Raw genomic sequence first — 21,686 nt, forward strand, 5'->3', positions numbered from 1 at the left:
GAGGTCGAAAAGACGCAACTTGACTTCATTTGGCGTTTTATTGTGGCAGTCAAAGTCATTAAAAATATGAAATTCATTGTTGAAAGATCTCATTTACTTATGCAGTAAAACTGTCTTTTGATGTCCATGCCGGTACATATCTGTTGCTGATTCACATATGACCTAGTTGGCCTCCATTTGAACCTAAGAGTTGGACTGAGTTTTCCAGCACACATTTCTGTAAAACAAACTTAGTGTTAAAAGAATCGATGGGCAGTGCTGAGGCGTGGGCGTGTTGTGAGTTCTCAGAGGCCAATTCATCCACTAATTCAAATAACTATAATGCAGTTAAACAGAAACAAAGCATACTGCAGAGCTTGTAACTCAGACTTCTAATCTACACCTCACCCAACTGTGGGTCCAGGCTGGAGTGGACTCCCTTCACACATTCTATGCCTTTTTCTCCCTTCTGCAGCTGGAGAACCTCTCAAATTTCATCAAGGCCATGGCCCAATATGGCCTCAACCCAGTGGACCTTTTTGAAGCCAATGACCTGTTCGAGAGTGGGAACATGACACAGGTTCAGGTGACCCTGCTGGCCCTCGCAGGCATGGTAAGAATTACAGCATGGCTCTGCAGTGTTTTCTGTGTTCGACAGATCTCAGGCCTCCCCTACAAGACGTGAATCCAAGTGGTTGCAGTAGGCCCCTACATGTCACCGACTCTAGATGGCCCCATCATGCACCCCTGCACTGCTCTGGCACAGGATGTGCCCACATAGGATTAGACTATGCTCGTTTTCAAGCATTGCCTCTACAATGACTAACACCAGCCTATGTCCCTTCACTGTTCTGGACCTAAGCGGACAGCGTGTGCACCCATAACCCATCACTATCAATGGCCCTGTATCCTGTGCCGATTGATAGCATGACAGTCCCCTGTGCTGTTCTGGAAGCAGCTGAATAGCACATCATGCTCCATGCTTAACCCTGGGGCCAATGAATCGCAGGTGTGAGCACAGCAAGCGCCCCTTCAGTAGCACACATCGAATGAATACCGAGTGAGGGGCAGCACGGTTCACTGGTTCATAGTTTTCAGCAGCTACTAGTGCATAATTCGGAGTAGGACAGAAGAAAGCAAATCCACCTACCCGTCTGTGCACTGAGCTCACATTCCAAGCCCCTGCACACTTCAGAAAGGGGAGATCACAGCATGCATCATCCATTCTCTCACACTCCTCGCCCCGCTCCATTCCAGGCTTAAATCACCCAAGCAATATTATAGAAAACATGTGCTGTCTCCCTAGCTCACCGCTCACCAATGTCCATGTAACCTTCACAGGCAAAGACAAAAGGTGCCCCAACTCCAGGGGATATTGGGGTGCGCTACGCAGAGAAACAACAGCGAAACTTCGATGAATCCACCATGAAGGCCGGACAGTGTGTCATTGGACTGCAGGTGAGAAGGCCGGGAAGTGTGTCATTGGACTGCAGGTGAGAAGGCCCGGGCAGTGTGTGATTAGACCTCAGGTGAGAAGGCCCGGGCAGTGTGTGATTAGACCTCAGGTGAGAAGGCCCGGGCAGTGTGTCATTGGACTGCAGGTGAGAAGGCCCGGGCAGTGTGTGATTGGACTGCAGGTGAGAAGGCCCGGGCAGTGTGTCATTGGACTGCAGGTGAGAAGGCCCGGGCAGTGTGTGATTGGACTGCAGGTGAGAAGGCCCGGGCAGTGTGTGATTGGACTGCAGGTGAGAAGGCCCGGGCAGTGTGTGATTGGACTGCAGGTGAGAAGGCCCGGGCAGTGTGTGATTGGACTGTGGGTGAGAAGGCCGGGCAGTGTGTGATTGGACTGCAGGTGAGAAGGCCCGGGCAGTGTGTGATTAGACCTCAGGTGAGAAGGCCGGGCAGTGTGTCACTGGACTGTGGGTGAGAAGGCCGGGCAGTGTGTGATTGGACCACGGGTGAGAAGGCCGGGCAGTGTGTGACTGGACCGCAGGTGAGAAGGCCGGACAGTGTGTGATTGGACTGCAGGTGAGAAGGCCGGACAGTGTGTCATTGGACTGCAGGTGAGAAGGCCGGGCAGTGTGTCATTGGACTGCAGGTGAGAAGGCCCGGGCAGTGTGTGATTAGACCTCAGGTGAGAAGGCCCGGGCAGTGTGTCATTGGACTGCAGGTGAGAAGGCCGGGCAGTGTGTGATTAGACCTCAGGTGAGAAGGCCGGGCAGTGTGTCACTGGACTGTGGGTGAGAAGGCCGGGCAGTGTGTGATTGGACCACGGGTGAGAAGGCCGGGCAGTGTGTGACTGGACCGCAGGTGAGAAGGCCGGACAGTGTGTGATTGGACTGCAGGTGAGAAGGCCGGACAGTGTGTCATTGGACTGCAGGTGAGAAGGCCGGGCAGTGTGTCATTGGACTGCAGGTGAGAAGGCCCGGGCAGTGTGTGATTAGACCTCAGGTGAGAAGGCCCGGGCAGTGTGTCATTGGACTGCAGGTGAGAAGGCCGGGCAGTGTGTGATTGGACCGCAGGTGAGAAGGCCGGGCAGTGTGTGATTGGACCGCAGGTGAGAAGGCCGGGCAGTGTGTGATTGGACTGCAGGTGAGAAGGCCCGGGCAGTGTGTCGCTGGACTGTGGGTGAGAAGGCCGGGCATTGTGTCACTGGACTGTGGGTGAGAAGGCCGGGAAGTGTGTCATTGGACTGTGGGTGAGAAGGCCGGGAAGTGTGTCATTGGACTGCAGGTGAGAAGGCCCGGGCAGTGTGTGATTAGACCTCAGGTGAGAAGGCCCGGGCAGTGTGTGATTGGACTGCAGGTGAGAAGGCCGGGCAGTGTGTGATTGGACCGCAGGTGAGAAGGCCGGGCAGTGTGTCATTGGACTGCAGGTGAGAAGGCCGGGCAGTGTGTGATTGGACTGCAGGTGAGAAGGCCCGGGCAGTGTGTGATTGGACTGCAGGTGAGAAGGCCGGGCAGTGTGTGATTGGACCGCAGGTGAGAAGGCCGGGCAGTGTGTCATTGGACTGCAGGTGAGAAGGCCCGGGCAGTGTGTCATTGGACTGCAGGTGAGAAGGCCGGGCAGTGTGTGATTGGACCGCAGGTGAGAAGGCCGGGCAGTGTGTCATTGGACTGCAGGTGAGAAGGCCGGGCAGTGTGTGATTGGACTGCAGGTGAGAAGGCCCGGGCAGTGTGTGATTAGACCTCAGGTGAGAAGGCCCGGGCAGTGTGTGATTAGACCTCAGGTGAGAAGGCCGGGCAGTGTGTCACTGGACTGTGGGTGAGAAGGCCGGGCAGTGTGTGATTGGACCACGGGTGAGAAAGCCGGGCAGTGTGTGACTGGACCGCAGGTGAGAAGGCCGGACAGTGTGTGATTGGACTGCAGGTGAGAAGGCCGGGCAGTGTGTGATTGGACTGCAGGTGAGAAGGCCGGGAAGTGTGTCATTGGACTGCAGGTGAGAAGGCCCGGGCAGTGTGTGATTAGACCTCAGGTGAGAAGGCCCGGGCAGTGTGTGATTAGACCTCAGGTGAGAAGGCCGGGCAGTGTGTCACTGGACTGTGGGTGAGAAGGCCCGGGCAGTGTGTGATTGGACTGCAGGTGAGAAGGCCCGGGCAGTGTGTGATTGGACTGCAGGTGAGAAGGCCCGGGCAGTGTGTGATTGGACTGCAGGTGAGAAGGCCCGGGCAGTGTGTCATTGGACTGCAGGTGAGAAGGCCCGGGCAGTGTGTCATTGGACTGCAGGTGAGAAGGCCCGGGCAGTGTGTGATTAGACCTCAGGTGAGAAGGCCCGGGCAGTGTGTGATTAGACCTCAGGTGAGAAGGCCGGGCAGTGTGTCACTGGACTGTGGGTGAGAAGGCCGGGCAGTGTGTGATTGGACCACGGGTGAGAAGGCCGGGCAGTGTGTGATTGGACCGCAGGTGAGAAGGCCGGACAGTGTGTGATTGGACTGCAGGTGAGAAGGCCGGGCAGTGTGTGATTGGACTGCAGGTGAGAAGGCCCGGGCAGTGTGTGATTAGACCTCAGGTGAGAAGGCCCGGGCAGTGTGTGATTAGACCTCAGGTGAGAAGGCCGGGCAGTGTGTCACTGGACTGTGGGTGAGAAGGCCGGGCAGTGTGTGATTGGACCACGGGTGAGAAGGCCGGGCAGTGTGTGATTGGACCGCAGGTGAGAAGGCCGGACAGTGTGTGATTGGACCGCAGGTGAGAAGGCCGGGCAGTGTGTGATTGGACCGCAGGTGAGAAGGCCGGGCAGTGTGTGATTGGACCGCAGGTGAGAAGGCTGGACAGTGTGTGATTAGACCTCAGGTGAGAAGGCCGGGCAGTGTGTCACTGGACTGTGGGTGAGAAGGCCGGGCAGTGTGTGATTGGACCACGGGTGAGAAGGCCGGGCAGTGTGTGATTGGACCGCAGGTGAGAAGGCCGGACAGTGTGTGATTGGACCGCAGGTGAGAAGGCCGGGCAGTGTGTGATTGGACCGCAGGTGAGAAGGCCGGGCAGTGTGTGATTGGACCGCAGGTGAGAAGGCCGGGCAGTGTGTGATTGGACCGCAGGTGAGAAGGCCGGGCAGTGTGTGATTGGACCGCAGGTGAGAAGGCCGGGCAGCAAAGCCTTGTATTAGGGTGGTGGTTTAACACAGTGCCAGCAGGGAGTGAAGGGGATGTAGTTGAGGACACCATGTATCATTGCTTTGCAGAGTGGAAAGGACAGATCTGCTGTTTCTGCTTCTTTGTGCAGACGAGGAAGTCGTCTGTCCCTAGTAGATGGCTATCAGTGTTGTTGGATGGGTGCTAAATAAGCAGATCTGACAGTGCCCTATACCAACATGTTTATCTCTTCGCAGGTTACCATGAACAATCCTACACACTTTAGAATCACACATTTCTCTCAAGTTAAACAGTTCTTGTAGGTTCAGATCTCATTACTACAGGATTCGGCCTCTAACAAAGATGTTATTTGGGCTGAGCAAAGGGTGCTGACCTTATGTGATCAAATCAGGCAGCTGGATCCCCCGTTAAGGTTGAGTCAGCTGTGGACAACAGGATAAGCAGATTTTAGAGAGTTCTGATTACCGTGTTTGATCTCGTAGGGCAGTCAGTAGGCCCCTCAGTTAGATGAGGCAGTCAGGAGCCCCAAGATAAGTAAAGCACATTCAAGAAGCCTGGGCCTTGGTGATTACTGAGACGGATAGGAGATGCCAGAGAGGCGCAGACAGTGTGAGAAAGGTGACACAGTCACGACTACTCAAAGATATTGAGTTACAAAGTAATTAGCTAACACAGGGAAGGAGAGTGAGCCAGCTGGACCCTGGGTGACTTAATGTAGACAAGGGAACCCCCCAAGCTTGCGCAGGCCCTCCTGATGGATGTTAGGCACCCAGTCAGGGGTGTAGCAGGTTCTATTAAGGACAAACACTCATTGTAATCCCTCAAGGATAGGCGGGCCACAAAAGATGGCGCCTGGAGACACCAGAGGAGAAATGTAGGTGAAGATGTGAAGCAAGGATTATAGAACGGGGTGCAGTTAAACAGTCATATGACTCAGGCTTGTTGCTGGATGAAAACATCAGGAAGGGGGCTCTAGATGGGATCAGAAAGTAAGAGGTCTCCTGGGTGAGATGATGCAGTCAGACGACACCATGAGTCAGATGCTACAACACCGACATAAATTGGTAATCCAGTTAGGAATTGGTGAGGCAATGCGTGATCCTTTGGGATTGTTGGGATCCTTCTGTGAGGCAGTCAAGGGCCACGAGTAAGGTGAAGTTGATTTGCAAGACGTGAGCGATCATCTGACCAATGTGTAGGAGTGTGTTAGTGAGATGGGCTGAAGCAGGGCATCTTAAGACAGTCTCTATATGGGGAGGGTTTAAGTGGTCCTGTGACGCAAGCTGAGAAGCACAGAGAGGGGCTTGTATTGTGCTAGAAAGGTGGTGCAGGAGGGAGCTTATGGTGTTAAATTATGACCATTAAAGTCAATTTATCCTCTCATTTTACCATTTTCTTTCTGCTGTTGATTATCAGATGGGCACAAATAAATGCGCCAGCCAATCAGGAATGACAGCCTATGGCACAAGGAGGCACCTTTATGATCCTAAGAACCAGATCCTACCACCCATGGACCATTCTACCATCAGTCTACAGATGGGCACCAACAAGTGTGCTAGCCAGGTAAGAGCATGGGCAGAAAGGAGAGTGCGGGCAAAAAACGTGACCCAGCCAGATAAGGGGGCAGACAGGGCCCAAAACAGAAGTGAATTCCACTTGCTATCAAACACAGCCATCAAAGGAAGAACTTTAGTTCTCCAGTATTGTAATCTTTCATCTATTCAGATGCTTGAATCATTCCCCATCATCGAGATGGGAGCCCCCGGTATATTTAATTAAGCAGTATTAATTTAGATTTAAACCTAAAGTCCCTTAGGCCTCTCAGTTTAGCTCTCTATCAGAGTCATTTTAAGAAAAAAGGACCTTCCTGAGAGAAGCTTCAAATTCTCAGAGTTTCTAAGCACAAGTGCGTATAAGATATAAAAGAGAAAAAAAAGAAGTGAAGGTGAGCTCCTCCGGGAAGGTGGGCGGGTTGCATGTGAATCAATGAAAGATTCAATACTGGAGAACTAATGTTACAGGTAAGTAACTTATTTTCTTCTCCAGTATTGGAACTTTCATAGATTCACATGCTTGAATCAGAGTAGTAAACAGTATTGATGCACATTGTAGAACACACCTCTCTTGTTCAATACATACATTAATTCTAAATATTATGAGCTAAACTTTAATGAGAATTTAGCATGTATTTCAAAACTCTTTTTTTATAATGTGCATACCTGAAATTAGGAAAATATTCCTGAGGACTGCTTGGTCCCCACTATCTTTCCTTGAGATAATGCATCCAAGCAGTAATGTCTAGTATAAGTATGGCAGCTCTTCCAAGTTGCTGCCCTACAAATGTGTTGGAGCGGTATACATGCAAACAGTGCTGCTGATGAGGCAACTGCCCGCGTTGAATGTGCACGGACAGAGGTTTGTAGGGGCTTGCCCGCCGCCTGATGGCAAAATCCAATTGCTGAAGAAATCCATCTAGCAATGCTCTGTTTAGAGAGCGGTTGGCCAAGTCTCGTGCGCTAAAAAGCCACAAATAGTTGGTTGGTTTTGCAAAATGCTCTAGTCCGGTCCAGATAGAATTTAATACATCTTTTAATGTCTAAAGAGTTTAATGCCTTCTCTGCTGGAGTTGTAGGATTTGGAAAGAATGTCCTGAAAAGTAGGGGCTCATTTAAATGAAATTAGGAATGAAACATGGGTTAGTGCGCAAGATTATTCTATCTTGTTTAATCTGTAAGAACGGATCCTGTATGGATAGTGCTAGTATACCACTGACACGCTTGGCTGATGTTAGAGCAATAAGGAGAGACTTTCCAGGAAAGGAATTTCGTAGAAGCGATAAATGGCTGCTTCATGACTTGCGCAAGAACAATATTTAAATTCCAGGAGGGAGGAGGCGGTCTGAATGGTGGAAAAGCTCTGGAAAGCCCTTTTAGAAATCGCTTAATCGACATAGAGGACCATAATGAAGGTAAAGAGTCTGACCGTCTATAAGACGTTATCGCGGTCAGGTGAACCTTTATGGAGGAATGTTCAAGATAAGAGTGCGCTAAATGTAGCAAATAAGGCAATAGTTGTTCCGGTGATGAGGAAAGAGGATCAATTTGTTGTTGTTGTTGACACCACAAACAAAATCTTGTCCACTTGCATGAATAAGTCTTGTTGGTGCTAACTGCTCTGGCTTTCAACACTATGGTGGTCATTCCAACCCTGGCGGTCCATGACCGCCGGGTTGGAGGACCGCGGGAGCACCGCCGACAGGCCGGCGGTGCTCCAATGGGCATTCCGACCGCGGCGGTAAAGCCGCGGTCGGACCGGCAACACTGGCGGTCTCCCGCCAGTGTACCGCCGCCCATTGGAATCCTCCAAGGCGGCGCAGCTAGCTGCGCCGCCGAGGGGATTCCGACCCCCCCTACCGCCATCCAGTTCCCGGCGGTCCGCCCGCCGGGAACCGGATGGCGGTAGGGGGGGTCGCGGGGCCCCTGGGGGCCCCTGCAGTGCCCATGCCACTGGCATGGGCACTGCAGGAGCCCCCGTAAGAGGGCCCCTAAATGTATTTCACTGTCTGCTGCGCAGACAGTGAAATACGCGACGGGTGCAACTGCACCCGTCGCACAGCTTCCACTCCGCCGGCTCGATTCCGAGCCGGCTTCATCGTGGAAGCCTCTTTCCCGCTGGGCTGGCGGGCGGCCTGAAGGCGGCCGCCCGCCAGCCCAGCGGGAATGTCAGAATTACCGCCGCGGTCTTTCGACCGCGGAACGGTAACCTGACGGCGGACCTTTGGCGGGCGGCCTCCGCCGCCCGCCAAGGTCAGAATGAGGGCCTATATCTCTGCACTCCTGCGGAATGTTTAGGTGTGCAAACTCAAGGTGCTTAGGAGCCATGCTGATAACTGCATTGATTGAGGATTCAGATGTAATATTTGTTGGTTGTTCATTGTTAGCTGATGCAGAGATATTCTCAGTGAGATGTGAGGCTTCACTGACAGGAGAAGCTGCTCTGTGAGCCAATGCTGGTGAAGCCAGCACAGGGCTATTAATATTGGCATGCATGGTTCTCTCTTCATCAGGACTCTCGGTATCAAGGGAATGGGTGGAAAAGCGCAGGCAAAGAGTTCAGACCACGCTATGGAAAACGCATTCCCCCATGTTCCCCTCTGGTGATGCCAGCTTGCATAGTGTTGGCATTTGGTGTTTGACCGATTGACTGGATTGAGTGTCCTGTCTTGCCCCTAGGAAAGTTATCGTGCGTGATGGCTGTGGTTTGGATTTCTCCCAGTTTATAGTCAGGCCCAAGCTGTTGAGCAAGGCAATGTACTTTATTGTTGACCAGCATGCTGCAGATAAGGTGTTTGCTTTTATCAGCCAATCTAAGTATGGGAATACTTGATGTTTTCTTCACCTGAGAAAAGCTGCAATAGGAGCTAGGCACTTAGTAAATATCCTGGGAGCTGATTTTAGACCGAATTAAACGACTCAAAATTGAAAATGGCTTCTGGCTACCATGAATCTCAGGTCCTGTCTGTGGGCTGGGTGAATTGGGATGTGGAAATATGCATCCTTCAAGTGTAGGGTAGACATAAAATCTCCCTGTTCAACCGAAGGAGGACGTCCTGCAAGGTGATCATGCGTAGCAACTTTTTTTCTCAAGTAGGTGTTTAACTCTCTAAAATAGTGGATCAGTCTCCAGTCTTTCCACTTTTTGCGAATGAGGAAGATTCTGGAGTAGAATCCTTTTCCTAGCTGTGATGGAGGCACCCTTTTTATTGCGTCCTTGAGGAGCAATTTGTTGATCGCTCTCTTGAGTTGTTGTAGATACTTTTGGGAAGTTCTGTGAGAAGGACTGGGAGGAGGCATTTGGACAAACTCCAGTGCGTGTCCACACTTTACCAGCTGTAAGACCCACTCGTCCAATGTTATGATTTGCCATTGCTGGAGAAAAAATGAGATCTTTCTGCTTAGATCTGGAGCAGATGGTTGGGGGGAGACGGAGCCCTGAACACATCATGCTCTGCAAGCCAAGTCTTTAGTTGGACGAGTTGAGCGTCCCCTGGTGGTAGACCTACTGCACGCTGCTTGTGGAGGCTGTCTTTGGGTGTAATGCTGTCGAAATTGCTGGGAGAAGGATGCAAACGATGTATACCTGAATTGCTGGTAGCTTACCCTATATGAAGGCATTACAAACCCTCTCATGGTTCAAAAGGAAGGCTTATGAAATTGGAGTGTTCCCAAACATTTTGCCGTCTCTGTGTCAGATTTATTCGACTGCAATGCTTCGTCAATATGTTTGCCGAACAGCGCTTGACCATCAAAGGAAGATTGTAAGGAAATGCCTCCTTGGCATGGTAACCGCCTGACTTTTTGCCTTTTGTTGATGCCAGTTATGATTGAAAGTGTCCTGGGACCCTGCTAACCAGGCCCCAGGACCAGTGTTCGTTCCCTAAACTGTACCTTTGTTCCCAAAATTGGCACATCCCTGGCACCCAGATAAGTCCCTTGTAAATGGTATCCCTGGTACCAAGGGCCCTGATGCCAGGAAAGGTCCCTAAGGGCTGCAGCATGTCTTATGCCACCCTAGGGACCCCTCACTCAGCACATGCACACTGCCTCACAGCTTGTGTGTGCTGGTGGGGAGAAAATGACTAAGTCGACATGGCACTCCCCTCAGAATGCCATGCCCACCTCACACTGCCTGTGGCATAGGTAAGTCACCCCTCTAGCAGGCCTTACAGGCCTAAGGCAGGGTGCACTATACCACAGGTGAGGGCATATATGCATGAGCACTATGCCCCTACAGTGTCTAAGCCAAACCTTAGACATTGTAAGTGCAGGGTAGCCATAAGAGTATATGGTCTGGGAGTTTGTTAAACACAAACTCCACAGTTCCATAATGGCTACACTGAAATCTGGGAAGTTTGGTATCAAACTTCTCACCACAATCAATGTACACTGATGGCAGTGTGGAATTTATTGTAAAATGCATCCAGAGGGTATCTTAGAGATGCCCCCTGAATACCAGTCCGACTCCTAGTGCTAGGCTGACCAGTTTCTGCCAGCCTGCCACAACCAGACGAGTTTCTGGTCACATGGGGAGAGTGCCTTTGTCACTCTGTGGCCAGGAACAAAGCCTGTACTGGGTAGAGGTGCTTCTCACCTACCCCTGCTGGAACTTTAACACCTGGCGGTGAGCTTCAAAGGCTCATGCCTTTTGTTACAGCACCCCAGGGAATCCCAGCTAGTGGAGATGCCCGCCCCTCCGGCCACTGCCCCCACTTTTGGCAGCAAGGCTGGAGGAGATAATGAGAAAAACAAGGAGGAGTCACCCACCAGTCAGGACTGCCCCTAAGGTGTCCTGAGCTGAGGTGACCCCTGCCTTTAGAAATCCTCCATCTTGAGATTGGAGGATTCCCCCAATAGGATTAGAGATGTGCCCCCCTTCCCTCAGGGAGGAGGCACAAAGAGTGTGTAGCCACCCTCCAGGAGAGTAGCCATTGGCGTCTGCCCTCCTAACCTAAACACACCCCTAAATCTAGTATTTAGGGGCGACCCAGAACCCAGGAAATCATATTCCTGCAACCTACACAAAGAAGAAGGACTGCTGACCTGAAAGCCCTGCAGAGACGACAGACAACTGACTTGGCACCAGCCCTACCGGCCTGTCTCAAAGAACCTGCACAGGGACGCATCTGACAGGGACGAGCGGCCTCTGAAGCCTCAGAGGTCTGCCCTGAACTGAAGGACCAAGAAACTCCAGAGAACAGCGGCACTGTTTACCAACAGCAAAATTTTTGCTACAAAGAAACAACTTTCAAAGAACTCACTCTTCCTGTCGGAAGCGGGAGACTTCACCCTCGGCACTCGACGCCCCCGGCTCGAGCTCCAGAGAACCAACACTGCAGAGAGGACTTCCAGGTGACTGCGACCTCATGAGTAACCTGAGATGACCCCCCGCACCCCCACAGTGACACCTGCAGAGAGGATCCAGAGGCTCCCCCTGACTGCGACTGCCTGGAACAAAGAATCTGACACCTGGCCCAAGCACTGTACCAGCAGCCCGCAGGACCGAAAGGAACCGAACTCCAGTGCAGGAGTGACCATCAGGTGACCCTCTGCCTAGCCCAGTCGGTGGCTGGCCTGAGAAGCCCCCCTGTGCCCTGCCTGCATCGCTAGAGTGACCCCCCGGTCCCTCCATTGATTTCTACAGAAAACCAGATGCCTACTAAGCACACTGCACCCGGACGCCCCTGTGCGGCTGAGGGCGTGTTTTGTGTGACTGTTTGTGTTCCACCCAGTGCTCTACAAAACCCCCCCTGTCTGCTCTCCGAAGACGCAGGTACTTACCTCTTGACAGACTGAAACCGGAGCACCCCTGTTCTCCATAGGCGCATATGTGTTTTGGGCCCTCCTTTGACCTCTGCACCTGACTGGCCCTGTGTTGCTGGTGCAGTGACTTTGGGGTTGCCTTGAACCCCCAACAGTGGACTGCCTATGCCCAGGAAACTGAACTTGTAAGTGCCTTACTTACCTCAGAAACTTAACCTTACTTACCTCCCCAAGGAACTGTTGATTTTTGCACAGTGTCCACTTTTAAAATAGCTTATTGCCATTTTAACCTATACTGTGTATGTTACTGCTCTAATTCAAAGTTCCTTACTTCCCTATGTGGAGTACCTTGCACTTAAATGTATTTACTTCAAATCTCGAATCTTGTGGTTCTAAAATAAATTAAGAGATATTTTTCTATATAAAAACTATTGGCCTGGAGTTAAGTCTTTGAGTGTGTGTCCCTCATTTATTACCTGTGTGTGTACAACAAATGCTTAACACTACCCTCTGATAAGCCTACTGTTCGACCACACTACCACAAAATAGAGCATTAGAGTTATCTAATTTTGACACTATCAACCTCTAAGGGGACTCCTTGGACTCTGTGCACACTCTCTCTCACTTGAGATAGTATATACAGAGCCAACTTCCTACAAAGATCTAATATCTTATTCTGCACTTCCGGACGGAATGATGTGGCCTTCAGCCAACCTTGTCTTCCGAGGACAGCAGCACCTGCAAGCTGACGAAACACAGTAGTGGCTATATCCATCGCACAATCTATTATATCCGCCGATGTGCAATGTCTTTCTAGCCTCCGATCTAATATCCTCCGGCAACTGATCAAGATATGAGGTGATGTCAGCCCATAATTGCCTATCATATCTGGCTAACACTGCCAGGGAGTTAGCTGCTCTTATAGTGTGACTAGACATTGAGGAAAATCTTTTACCAATAATGTCTAATCATCTACCCTCTGTCAGTAGGTGCAGAGGGATTTTTGTATAGTCTCTAGGCTGCTTGAATTACCACTGAATCTGGGTGGGGTTACCAGTCAAGCATGCTGGGGCATCTTCCGGTGCTTTGTACTTTTTATCCAAGCATGGAAGCACTGCTTTGACTGTAGCCGGGTTTTGCATAATCTTCAAACCCTCCTCCACATGTAATTTACTAGTGGCATGGAGTGTACTTGACTTCTGAAATGGTTCCTTAAAATCATATAGAAAACAATCAGTTTGTTTGGATGGCATTGGAAGTGCAAAATGCTTAGCTGCCCTTTCCATAAGATTGTGGAATCCTCTGATGTCATCTGGAGGTGAATCTACTTTTGAATGTGAAGGAGAAGGAGGAGCTGGAATAATATACTCACCCCACTCCGACTGGTTGTCAAGGAGCTCACCTTCCTCTTGTTCTCCTTCCGATATGTCAGTCTCATGTGTTAGGGTCATATCGGGTGTGGCCACATTCAACAGCAGTAGAGTGGTTGGTCTATGACGCAGGGTAGCTATCCGAGAAACAGGCGATGAAGGAGGATGAGGTTGCACATGTTCTGTAGTAGGAAAGCGCCTACTGTAGTTGACTAGCATCGCTCTGAGGTCAGATATTAAAGAGCTTGGCTTATACAAATCCTCTTGATATGCTTGATCACCTGCGTAGTACTGTGGATCATAAGCTTCGCCGTACTCATCGTCGTCCTGATACTTTAAGTTAGACTGTGAGGGGCTGTGTGCTGTGCCAAATGGACCCTCATAATCCAAGTCGTTGTCACCCTCGAAGAGCTGTCTTGGAATTAGAGGGGTTATCTTACTAGAAGTATGCTCCAGAGTAATTCTTGCGGTTTCCTGACGTCTGTGCAATTTTTTCCTCATCAACGGAGTTGTAGACGCCTTCATCGATGGCGTAACCTTAGCAACCGTCGATGTGTTACATGTTGAAATCTTAACCATCGGCGGCTTCGTGGTGGAAGCTACCGTAGACGATGAAGACGGCAATGAGGAGACTGTGGTTACTGTCACAGACGATGACGACACGTAGGCCTTTGTCGATGATGAAGTCATCGACGTTGTCCTCGTCGATGGTGGATGATTCATCGTCGTCAGAGTGGCCGTAGACAGTATTAATCCAGAGACCATTGTCGACTGTGGAATGGAACTCGCCGCTACCATCGTCGATGAGAATGTAGTAGACGGTGGAGTTTTGGCCAGTGGTCTGTCAACTGTAGGAGCAGAGGAAGGCCTTTTAAATGGTTCAGTACAGGAGGCACAGATAATTATTTAGGCCTTTCAGAACTGCTGACATGTCTTCTTTCTTCTTTGTGAGGTGATGAAGGAGGGCTCCGGCCTTTGTAAGACCCTGAGGTGGCCTTTCTGTAGGCCTTCCTGGGCCGCTCCGAGGGAGACATTGAGTGAGATTTAGGTAGTTTAGATGACTTTCTGGAAGATGCGGAAGAATCATCGCTGTTGGAATCAGAGACTGGGTTGTCTCTAGATATAAGTTTTTGCAGCCACATTAATAATCTGCCTCTCTATCCTTCAGGTTTTTAGAAGAGAAGGTGCGACTTGCAGTTCTTGATAGAGTGGTCTGGGTAAAGGCGGTTTATGCAGTTCTGATGAGGGTCTTCAGAGTGTAATATTTTTTTCCCCCACAGGTCTTGCAGGATCTGAACAAGCCATTCTTTTCCTTATCAGACATGGTGTAGGGCTTATCAGTAATCCGTCAGAATTAATTGTGAAGAGTATAACCTTGAAGTTATTCCAAAAGATGTGAAGAGCACAGCAGAGCTCAGAGGAGACTCCCTAGCACGACGTGTGGTAGAAAATCTGAGGTGCTGGAGCTTCTCTCAGGAAGGTTCTCGAGGGTGGTGTTGCCTGATTGGAGGGCCCTGAAGTTTGGTCCTTTTTTCTTAAAATGACTCTGATAGAGTACTAAACTGAGAGGCCTAAGGGCCTTTAGGTTTAAACCGAGGTCAATACTACTTAATTAAATATACCGGGGCTCCCATCTCAACGATGGGGAATGATTCAAGCATGTGAATCTGTGAAAGTTCTAATACTGGAGTTACTAAATTACCACATCTGCTAAACAGCCCATCAGTACATCAAGGTAAACATAATCCCTATTCTTTCCTCCACAGCTGTGTACCAAGATTTACCTTGTAACGTAGAAGATACAATATTTTTTCTCATGTAATATAGTGGCGGTACGCCCCTGGAACACCCCACCACAGAACACAAGACACAGTACACCTCATACCGAAAGACAAAGAAAAGGGAAGAGAGCTTAGAGGAAGCCAACTCTGATGGGCTGAGAGCCTATAAAATTCCCAAATTACAAACTTAACGTCAAAAGATAGCACCTTGCACCTCATCATTGCCCCAGTGCCCAACTCAGATGAAGAAAGTCACAGACAGCAAAATGTAAACTCTACTGAAGGTGAAGATGAAGGACTGGACCCCATCATAGTGAGAAACACACTATGGAGAAGAATGGACTAAATGCTTCTTGTTTTGAAGAGACATCCGCTAACTATGGTTATTCAGCAGCAGCTTCTCAGCATGACAGCTGAGGAGAATGCTTTGCTGTTTGCAGTGTTATCCTGCACAAAGAAAACCTCTCAACATCTGCCTGTGCTGAAGACCGTGGTGAAAACAGCTGCAATTAAAACCAGATCTATGACTTCAGGTGTAGGAAGAATAAGTCACAGGATCCCCCTAACAAAGTACCATATGTTCCAGACTCGCTTTTGGCACACACGCCACATAAGAGAGCCTACATCTAGGGCACAGTAGATAACTGCTACTGCATAAAGAATGGAAAATATTAGAAAATGTGGGGGGAAAAAAGCGGCAATGGGGATGAGCATAAACTGGGTCACTGCCAACTCTCCAGTACTTCGGAGTCGATAAGACAGATATCACTAACGAATTAATGCAAAGTGTAAACTATTTCACATATGGGCATTTGCTATGGCTTAGATGCTTTGGGCATCAGATAACCGCAAACCTTCTGTTGGAAAGAGATGCTTGGTTCATAACAGAAGTATGACATCTGCCACATAAGCCATCTGATTGTGGGCACTGGTTTGGCCCACTGGTTTTTTTGCCAGTAAAAAGTAAAGATACTGACACTTAAATCCATGGTTGCTTTACAGCAGCAAAGGCCTCCTTTTTGCCAACACCAAGGAAGGTAACCAATCCGTTCTACACGGCAGTCATACTAAACACACAAAATGTTTCAATAGTCACTTCCAACTTAACAAACCTCACAACGCCAGCATTTTAAAAGGAGCAAGTTTTTTAGCAGTTCCAGGTCTCAGCCAAGAGGACCTTGAGGGAGAGGATCATCATTGGCCAAACAAGTACCTCTTTCACACACTTCGTCCTCCCTCACCTCGTCCCCCACCTCAAAAAAAATAATTAAATACCTTTAGGAGGGGATTAAGGGGTTTCTTCTCAGCGTCAGAGGGAAATCTCCAAATGTATAGTTTCAACTGTAAATGCAAACCCCTGCATATCTGAAAAACTGCAAACACAAAAACAAGGAACACTTGACTTCTCACAATTGGGAAAATACTCATATACCTCAGTGGGGTGTGCTAAGTCTACTTTCTAACCCCAGAGAAAAAAGCTAGTCGTAGAGACACAATTTTGTATTTACACATTGTGCACATGTATTTGAAAACAAAACACTTCAAAATGGCAACACTTCACAGGGGTTGTGGTGAATTCGCAATGGCCTTAGATCTAAATGATGCGCCTTTAAACCAATTCAAATGTTTACCTTTTGGGACACAATCGACTAGAATAGTATTTAGGAAAAGTCTCGCTATTGTGTTTGCTCACCTATGCTATTCGTGTTTATGTGAACTTTCATCTAAGGTGATTGGTTGGCAAAATGGAAGACAATCCAGCAATGTCTGTCACATACACAGGAGACAGCGATATTGCTCCAAAACTAGGATTGTACCCTACACAAAGGAATCCCATTTGAAACCCCATTTAGTTTAGCTCAACTTGATAACAGCAAGAGCCTATCCCAAGTATTAGTGACTGAAAGCATTCCACAGAGTAATTATTTTATTCTAGACATCTCAGCTTCTGACAGTGCCAGAAACAATGACAACCGTTTGTGTTCCTTACAAGTGTTTAGTGAGTCAGTTGTCTCAAATGACTGAAGATCAAGTGTTATTGTGAGCCAACATAAGGATCAGAAAAAATTGGTTAGTGGGCAAAGAACTTAAAGGCCGTCAGCCGGAGCTTGCATTCCTGAAGAATGCCTCACTTGTCAGTCCTAAAGGTCCAAGGCAAGTGGAATCCCCTCGAAGCAAGACCGATCATCAACATGTTAAAAACCACAGCAATATTTCCAGCTCTCAGGGTGTTTCAGACACAGCTGCCAGGAAAGATTGTGCTCATTCACACGTCAACTATGATGTGCAAATTTCCTTTCCTTAGTGTCATTCTTTTAGCATATCGACTGCAGAAAAAAGGATGCTGTAAAACTTAGCAGGTGGCTCAATTTGCTCATTAAAACTTCAGCTCATGAAGTTGGCCTCTTTCTTCAGGATAAATGAAATCTCTTCCAAAAAATATGCAAAAACAAGCAAATCCCTTATCCACTGACACTTTGTATACATCAGTGTTTCTCTGCAAAAGCCACAGAGCCAAGGAATAAGAAAAGACTGGTACATCCACACTTTCTGGTATACAGTTTCTGTTCTAATCAAATATCTTTAAAAAGATCAATACATTCAGTTACTGATGCCTTTTGAGAGGCAGTTCAAGTTTTTTTTTTTATTTATTTTTTACGAGAGCAATTTTCATGAAATGCTTTGCGATCCACACATAGGCAAAGATGATCAATGTTGATGGCTATCAAGGACAATCCCAGGAGGGTGAGCAGTAGTTCAGTATCTGTGATAAAAGCAATGCGGGCACTTGGGGTGGTGGGCAGCTCCTGCGGTCAAAAAAGATCCTGAAAATAGAGTTCTGTAGAAGATGAGAAGGAAGGACAACATGGGTGCCGGACTGATACTGCTCTCTTGAGTTAAGATCCAAGTCACAAGAAGTCCAATTTGAGAAAAGTCCCCAAATGTATTCTCACTTAAGTTGTTTTTTTCTCAAGAGTTTAGAATTATTTTAAATTAGTCTGCTAAAAAGCATACATTTCAAATGCTGTGACTTTAGGAAAGCTATTAGGCTTAAAGTGCTTGTGGTAGGTAATCGTTATTTTTCTTTTTCAGGTTGGCATGACAGCCCCTGGGACACGGAGGCATATCTACGACACCAAAACCGGCACTGAGAAGTGTGACAACTCGTCTATGTCCTTACAGATGGGATACAATCAAGGTGCCAACCAGAGCGGACAGATCTTTGGCCTTGGGCGGCAGATATATGACCCCAAGTACTGTCCACAGGGGAACCCCAATGACCTACCCGAACCAGACTCGGAAGAGTTCACAGGGCAGCAGTCATACCAGTACTATCAAGAAGGAGAGGATGGCAACCTGTGATTGCGGTGTAAACTGTTTTGCTAGGTTGGGCCACAGGAGGCCACAGTGAGGGACCACTTCTCCCAGCTTGGGCAATCCTATTTAAAAATGTTACTGGTCAACTGAAATTTTCCATGAAGTGAGATGAATGAAGACTTGTTGGGAGGAGGTGTAGGAAACTACAACGTAATCTTGGGTCGTTTCAGTTATCCCAGTGCAACTGTTGGGTTGCGTTATCAGTGGGTTGGGGGGTTGCAGGGTGATAGTGAAGAAAGGAACTTCACACAAGCCATAGACTAAGATGCATTGTGTCTCTCGAAGATTCAGCCAAGTGTGTGAAACAAGGACTCAGGCAGGACATGATTTATAAATCCCGACTGAAAGCCCTGATGCCTCCCCAAGGAGACCACTCCAACCCTCACTAGATAATGCTCACCAGCTGTGAAGTACACCATCCATCACTAGACCACACCATTCCCCAAACCACAGTCCTTCCCTTCGATACACAATGATAGCATTCCTTCCTTGCTACACCTGCTCCACCAGTACTTCTTCATTACTAACCTGTATCATTCCCTCACTATATGACATTGCTCACTTTCTAGGTCCAGCCATTCCCTTCTATGTCACTCCTTAAGTAGACCATGTCTTTCACTTGCTCAACAGTAACCCTCCATTCCTAAGACATACTCCTCCATCACTAGACTACATCATTCCCTCATTCACCTCTTCTTTGTAGACTATATCATTCACAAGCAGCCATCGCTACTCGCTAGAGCTGGATTCCCCATTTCTTTCAATGCTTGACAGAGGTGTGAAAGTGATACAACTGTCCTTATCTATGGGTGAATGTCTCCCCCATGGGTGCCACGTGCAGGAGACATTTAGAAGTAAAAAGGTATGGGTACAGGACCCTCCCTGGTTTCCAGTCTAATAATGACACCTTCCTCCCACTGAACCTTAGTTTCTCTCTCTTCTTGGTTGGTTGACCAAAATGTGCCAAGGTATCTGTTCATTCTGTGAAATCAAACTCTGGATCTAAATGCTTTTATGAAGTTGCTGCAATCCACCACCTTCATTCTTTAGAGAACAGGCTGGTGGCTGACTCTTTCCTTCCTAAAAATGTGGAAAGTAGATTCGTAGAAGGCAGCTCTGTGCTTATACTAGCCAAATATCATTAAGTGCCTATTTAAGGAATGCTCTAGTAAAATATTTTTTATACCTTTAGGGTTTTTAACTTTTTTTAAAAACGTTCTTTTTGCAAGTCGAAAATGCTTAGGTTGGCCAGAAAATCTATATATTACAACCACATAAGACTGCCAATTTTTGTTCATTGGGCTACAGAGTAGCTGTGTAGGAGACTAGACCAAATACAATTTAATGTTAAATGTTGACAAATAACATCTGTGAGACAATATCTCTGTTCTCTGTCAATTAGAAAGTTTTACCTGGGGGACAGGAGTTCTGATTGGTTGACGCCAAGATCACAGACGAGAACAGCGGATAGGTCTGATTTTTGTTTACTGAAATCTTAAATTATTCCCAAACCTTCTCATGCAGTTCAAGCCTACGGCTCAAGGCAATTCTCAAACCACTCGTTGAACTTCAGACTGGTTAACTGGATATAGGAATTCTGTTACCTGTAGCACTCACCTTTTTGTTAAGGTTGAGGGTCCACAGGAAAATTGTGTTAAGGCTGCCATCCTCCTTGGCCAGCAGATGTAGCATTTTTACACATGTATTCACAAGTGCAGCACAAAAAAAAACACAAAATAAAAATCATGAGGATAGTTGACTCAAAGTCAAGAGCTAGTGCATTGTGGAATAAATAAATTAGGTTCTCCCGCTGCTGTGGTCCCCTGGAAAACAAATATTCCAGGCTTCAGAGTGTTGCACATCAGAGTTGTCTGTTGTCATGTGATGTCAACAGTAATACTACTTTTCTAGCGTTCATTTGAGTATGAACAAACATAACTGGATGACTATGTGCTGTAAGGTTGAAGTCTAACCATCAAGCTGTATCCGCGCTCCTGTGTTATACACAAGCTGCCTTGATCCTTAATGAGTGCCCACAATTGCCACTGTAATACGGATGAGTTTAGGTTTGTGGTTCCATTCGAGAAGGAATGACGGCACGCGTCCAATCCTGGGCTTTACTTTGGTAAATCAATGATATCTGGTGCATTAGCTTCAGCTGGAATGCACCTGCTAATAAATGAAGGCCCAGCACTGGAACCTTTGTGTTCAGCATACGTGGCGTAAGTCGACAACACTATCGGCGAATAGGGGCTCTGCTAGGACAGACAGCTCAAGTTGTCCAATGTCAATGTGTTCAAGGTATCTACACCAGTTTCTGTCCTAGTTCTACCTTTAAATAACTGAGCAGGCTTTTTTACATTGATGATGGGAACAACAATAGCAAAAGACATCAAAATGCAAAAAAAATTTTTTTTTTTAAAAAGGACAGGGTGAAACACTCACATTGAGTACTGGATATAACTTTAGCCCTCAGGGTCAGATGGAAACAGCTGAATTTCGGCCCCCTGTGCGGTCCCAATATTCAGCACAAGTGATCCCAAGGGAAGCAAGATAAGCGCTGAGGTAATCTTCAAATGTGAAAAATGTTGTAATGTTTAAATGTAAGAAAATACCATCCTGTGTGTGAAGGACCTGGATGCTTTTGCAAAGCTCCAGATAGGAATCCCCTTTTCTACATGCACAATCTCCACAAGTAGGAACTGCATGTAGCAGATACAATAGATAGCAAAATATATGTGAATCGTGCAATGCATTCCAAAAATGTCTCATTCTGTGTATTAAAGGACTTGAATTTAAATTGCCTCGTCTAGCTTGTTGATCTCTTTTGTGCCATCTACAAACAAGGGAGGCTCGTAGGGAAAAGTGGAAGCTTTGTAGCATGAATCGGTTGTAGATTCTCATGCTCTGCCTACATGTCCAGCTAGGCCCAGGTTAGAAAAAAGTGCTGGTTTTTATCCAAAGCCTTGAAGGCTTTCTCTGTTTCCACACTTCTGTATGACGTCGATTAACACCCCGTATCACACCAATATCACTACAATCTTCAAGTGTACTTTCCTTCCACCGAGTTCTCATGGAAAGAGAAGGAAAGAGGTCTGCAAAAAAACAACATTAAAAAAATGACAGACTTGGTGATGTGGTCCGCATCCAGATTATTTCGAGATCAACAGGAGACTAAGTTGTGTAGAGCATTGGGTCATTTGCTTTATCATCTCGGGGTCCACAGGTCAGAGTTCTCAATAGTTAGTGTGCAGGAACACACCTAGAAAC

General features: G+C 47.9%; 1 protein-coding gene across 1 annotated transcript in view; it reads left to right on the forward strand.

The window, feature by feature from the left end:
• CNN2 (calponin 2) overlaps positions 1-21,216 on the forward strand; it is a 44,600-nt gene extending 23,384 nt beyond the window's left edge. The window contains exons 4-7 of the mRNA XM_069217743.1: positions 455-592; positions 1,321-1,437; positions 5,985-6,131; positions 18,132-21,216. Coding sequence (XP_069073844.1) covers positions 455-592; positions 1,321-1,437; positions 5,985-6,131; positions 18,132-18,401 — 672 coding nt within the window. The 3' untranslated portion in view covers positions 18,402-21,216. The remainder of the gene's footprint in view (positions 1-454; positions 593-1,320; positions 1,438-5,984; positions 6,132-18,131) is intronic.
• The last annotated feature ends 470 nt before the right edge of the window (positions 21,217-21,686 follow it).

The sequence above is a fragment of the Pleurodeles waltl genome, chromosome 12 (genome assembly GCF_031143425.1).
Source record: "Pleurodeles waltl isolate 20211129_DDA chromosome 12, aPleWal1.hap1.20221129, whole genome shotgun sequence".
NCBI classification, from domain to species: Eukaryota; Metazoa; Chordata; class Amphibia; order Caudata; family Salamandridae; genus Pleurodeles; species Pleurodeles waltl.